Source organism: Petaurus breviceps, unplaced genomic scaffold (assembly GCF_028583685.1).
Source record: "Petaurus breviceps papuanus isolate PSGF00001 unplaced genomic scaffold, PetGlider_PUasm1.0 227, whole genome shotgun sequence".
Lineage (NCBI taxonomy): Eukaryota > Metazoa > Chordata > Mammalia > Diprotodontia > Petauridae > Petaurus > Petaurus breviceps.
The window spans coordinates 4,117,554-4,122,153 of record NW_027185896.1 but is presented as its reverse complement, the minus strand read 5'-3'; the positions used below and the strand labels follow the sequence as shown (position 1 = coordinate 4,122,153).

General features: G+C 40.5%; 1 protein-coding gene across 6 annotated transcripts in view; it reads left to right on the top strand.

The window, feature by feature from the left end:
- RAMP3 (receptor activity modifying protein 3) overlaps positions 1-4,600 on the top strand; it is a 57,912-nt gene that overhangs the window by 1,157 nt on the left and 52,155 nt on the right. For 2 of the 6 annotated variants that reach the window (XM_069095459.1, XM_069095458.1), the window contains exon 2: positions 3,082-3,196. The exons of 2 other annotated variants lie outside the window; for them this stretch is intronic. In XM_069095459.1, coding sequence (XP_068951560.1) covers positions 3,124-3,196 — 73 coding nt within the window. In that variant the 5' untranslated portion in view covers positions 3,082-3,123. Of the gene's footprint in view, positions 1-71; positions 220-2,395; positions 2,413-3,081; positions 3,197-4,600 lie in introns of those variants that run through there. 2 more of the 6 variants (XM_069095457.1, XM_069095460.1) reach the window with 2 other exon arrangements.

Genomic DNA, 4,600 nt, shown 5'->3' with positions numbered 1-4,600 from the left:
CCCGCCACTCCCCAGTGCCTGGCTAGGGGGCCAGAGGAGTAGAAGAGATGGGTTCTTGTCTGGAGGCGGGGTCTCACTGTCCTAGGCGGGGAAGAGGAAGAGGATTTGGGGCCGGGCCGTGGTGGTCTAGGAATTATCTGAAGAGAAACATGGTATACTTGGAAGACGAATGAACTGTGGCCAGGGAGAGGGACCTGTGTTTTAGGATGCAGAGCTGAGGTGCATTGTTTTCCTGTTTCATTTGTCTGTTGGATCTTTACTTTTTGGGGGAGTGGGGTGGGATGGGTGCATGGGGGAGGAGGTAGATTGGGAGCGGGAGCTGGAAAGATATATGGCCTGAGAGCCGGCCTGATAAAATTCCAACACTACCCAGACATGCGCTTCAGTTAAGCCAGTGGACTTGGGTTAGAGTACGAACTTTGTTGCTGGCTACCTGTATGACCTTGAGCAAGTCATTTCACTTCTCTAAATATCTCTTTCCTCATCTCTAAAAAGACGAGGTTGCAGAGGAGTCTCAAAGTCCTTTTCAGTGTAGAAGATTGTTCACTTAAGAAAGCCAGAGAGAGCTCTTATTTCTTGGATTTTAGATATTTTTATCCCCATGAAGATGGGGGCAAGTGGCAGCGGTGACTACAATGCCCAGGGGAAAAGGAATGTTACGACTTGTAAGCAGGCTAGGTCTTTTTTCTTCGTATGGTTTTTAAGGCAGACTGTTCTTTGCACCCCTTCACGGCTTTTCAGTAAATGGGATAGCTGATGTACATATGGCACCTGTTCTAATGGGTCCTGGGGGCAGGAGTTTCTCCTCTTTTTCCTCCTCTCCCCTATCTCTCTTCTCTCCTCCTTCCTTCACCTCTCTCCCAACTCTCACCCCTCCACCGCGCCCTCGCTGGGATTGTGGATTGGGCTATGGCTTGGGCTCATTCTTTTTTTTCCCCGACTAAGGAGTGACATCTCATATCTAACGTTGGAGTTTTTGTGGCAGGGACTGTCTTGTTTAATCACTGTATCTCTAGTCCACCTCCCCCTTCCCCTATCCTTTACTTACTGGTACAATGCTCTGTATACAGAGGCCATAATGAATGTGTTGAATTGAATTGTGTTAGATTCCCTAGGTTGAAAATGAAAGGCATGGAGGAAAAATGAGATGGGAAATAGAGGTTGGGGCAAGGGTTTAATTGAGATTCATTTCTCAAAACTGAATTGATTGTGTAAGAGTGAAAACCCATTTGTCATAGTTATATATGAATGGGTTTTTTTTATTGTTGTTAATTTTTTTTGGTAGAGGTAGAGAGGAGCTGGTGGTGGTATTTTGAATTGGATTAGAAACCCTCACTTTTAAGGAAGAATAATTGGGTGTGGTAAGAGGTGAAGGCCAGAAATCTATAAAAACAAAAATACATTTCTAAGGTGATATGGAAGGAAGGGCCCATTATCCTCAATAGTGGTCACTCACTCCATGGGATCCTCCCCAAATCCAATTTTTTTTCTCATTTCTAAATTTGAAGTTTTTTTGGTAAGGTATTTAGTCTGCACAGACTTGGCAGTAAGTTGTTGCCATTAGAAGTCGTGTAGATTAACACAATTTTAAAAAAATGAACAACAGTTCTGCTTTAACTTGCTTCAGCTACCCAAAAGGTATTATACTAGATTTTTTGTTTTATATGTCCTTTAATCGTAAGGAACCTAGAAATGTTTTTGGTGTTTATGATGTGCTTTACTTTGAGAGTTAAAAGTAATGTGGTAAGGATGGTTTGTATAGACATGTTTTAAAGTTGGCTTTGGGTGTGCATGGGTGTGTGAATTGTGTGTGCCTGCCTCTTTGGCCTGAGGGCTAGATGGAAAGTGAAGGAAAGGAAACTTCCCCTCCATTCCACCAGTTTTAAGGGAATAGCTCACATCAGAAGAGCTCAATGTTGTGATTTTACTCTTAAAATTCCCCAATTCTTCATGACCATTCAAAGGAGCTAGCACCTTCTCTTTGGATCTTAAAAGTGGTTATTTTGGAAGATCCTTGCAATTAATTAAGTTACCTTCATGGCTCTGGAGTTCCCTGTTATTATAAATAAAAAGTGTGCTACCCCATCCTCCAAGTGTGTAGATTTCATCATTAACTCTAATGCTCTCCTAGCCCAGATCTTTCATTTTAGTACAAGACAGATGAAACTGGGGCATACACTGATGCTAGGAGGTTATGAAGGGCTTATTCTATTGAATGTGAGTTATTAATTGATTTCTCATCCCCCATTAGGATGTGCTAATAAAAGGAATGCTTTTTGTTTTCAAGTAGTTTGTTATTCTCCCTTCCCACCTCTTTATTATTTTTCTTAGACAATTCCCAGAAATTAGCAGTATGCAATGGAAGCCAGGTGGCACAGAGTTCCAGGTCTGAAGTTATGAAGGCTCATCTTTGTGAGTTCAAATTTGACCTCAGACACTTACTTGTTATGTGACCTTGGGCAAATCACTTAATCCTGTTTGCCTCAGTTTTCTCATTTGTAAAATGAATTGGAGAAGGAAATGGCAAACCACTCCAGGATCTTTGCTGGGAAAACCCTAAATGGGTTCACAGAGAGTTGGACATGACTGAAAAATGATTGAGCTACAACAGCAGTGTGCTGTCTCTCTCTATAAATCTGTAGCAGTTGAGGAATGAGTATCTTGCCCAATATCCTTAGGTAAAATGAATATTAAGGGGCAGTGCCATAGGACCAGGGTTGTACAAATAGATGGGTGACTGACTGTATGACATTTTAATATAGTTTCCCAGCTAGGTTACAACATTAATGTTAAACAACTTGATTGAGGCCACTTTGTGGGGATATTCTTTAAGTTTTTGACAACAATTTATTTAGGATAATTTATAATATTATGAATATAATTAACTTGTTTTTCAACCATTTTAGTAGGTTTATTTCAATAAAATGTAAGCTCCTTGAGGTCAGGGACTATTTTTCTTCTTTGTCTTTGTGTTCCTTATACTTAGTATGGTACTGTGGACATAGTAAGCACTGTATTAATAAGTACTAATTTGCATAGTTTGGGTTTCAATCACATTAGTTCCATTCCCTTATTTTACAGATGAGCTAACTGAGACCAAGAGAGTGACTTTTGGTAGAACTGATGCTGGAACCCAGGCCTGTTGGCCCCTCCTTGGTGCTCTGCCAGTGGTATCACCCTACCTCCTTCTACCATGGTGATCTTCATTGCTTATTTATTTTTATTTCTGCACAACTCATTTAACATCTGGTTTTTGCCATTTACTGCTCCCCTGACTCTAGTCTGCAAGTCATTGTTTAAAACAAAAGAAGCAAATGTAACACACACTAATTTATTTTTAGGGTCTGTATGTTGTTTTTCATCTTGAAGCAGCAAAAAGCATTAGTATTTTTAATGTTGTATTTCATCCATTTACTAGTGTAATAGGTAGTGTGAGTTGAAAGGCACCAATTTATGTTTATAGAAAACCAGATCCATGTGTTTACCACCTGGGCTAAAGTGTGTTTTCTTTCTGGGTAGGTATTTAGTCATTTGGTTAGTGATATTTGTTCTGGTTCGTTATAGATCTATAATAGAGTCATAATGGGTGCTATTATTCATTATAATTTGAAAAGAACTAAGCAAAACAAAACCTGTAAATGATGAATCTTCTAATTGGGGTTTGAGAGAGTAGGTCTGAGGAAAACTGGGAGGGGTGAGGAAATACAAATCACAAAATGCATCAGAATGCTTTACATTTCTGCCTTGACACAAAATATCTTTCTGTAAGCAAGAACAGCCGATTTGTTCTACACTGCTAACTTTACTGTTAAAGTTATGCACTAGGCTTTTAAGTTTTTGGAACCTCATCAAATCACCCAATCTCAGAATCTCCAAGGTCATATAGCTCAACCCATATATACTTCATCAGGAATCCCCTCTGTGACATCCCTAACAAGTAGACATCCAGCCCCCATTTGCACATCTCCAGGGATGGGAGCCTACTACTTCCTAAGACAGTTCATTCTTCAAACAAACAGACAAAAGCCTTAATAAACAAAAATACTTCATTAGAAGCTTCAGCTTGGACTTCCTTGATGAATGGTGAAATTGATCTCTGGTGTCAAAGTGAAGAAGTCTGGTCCCTGATTTGTTGTTATGTGTTTTTATTCTGCAAATTGTTGTCATTCTCCATAGCTAACACAGATGGGGATCTCATAAACTATGCAGATGGGAATTTCATGAATTGCACAGGATTTTCCAGGTGGTGGCAGCAGAAGACATCATAAATTTATGCCCTAACTCCCCAAGCATTTTTCAGCAGAACTAAAAATGAGAGAGAGACAGAGAGAGAGAGACAGACAGACAGACAGAGAGAGAGAGAGACAGAGAGAGAGAGACAGACAGACAGACAGAGAGAGAGAGAGACAGAGAGAGAGAGAGAGAGAGACAGAGACGAGACAGAGACAGAGACAGAGAGAGAAAGAGAGAGAGACAGAGAGAGAAAGAGAGACAGACAGAGACAGAGACAGACAGAGACAGACAGAGACAGAGAGACAGACAGAGAGAGACATAGACAGAGAGAGACAGAGAGACAGAGAGAGACAGAGACAGAGACAGA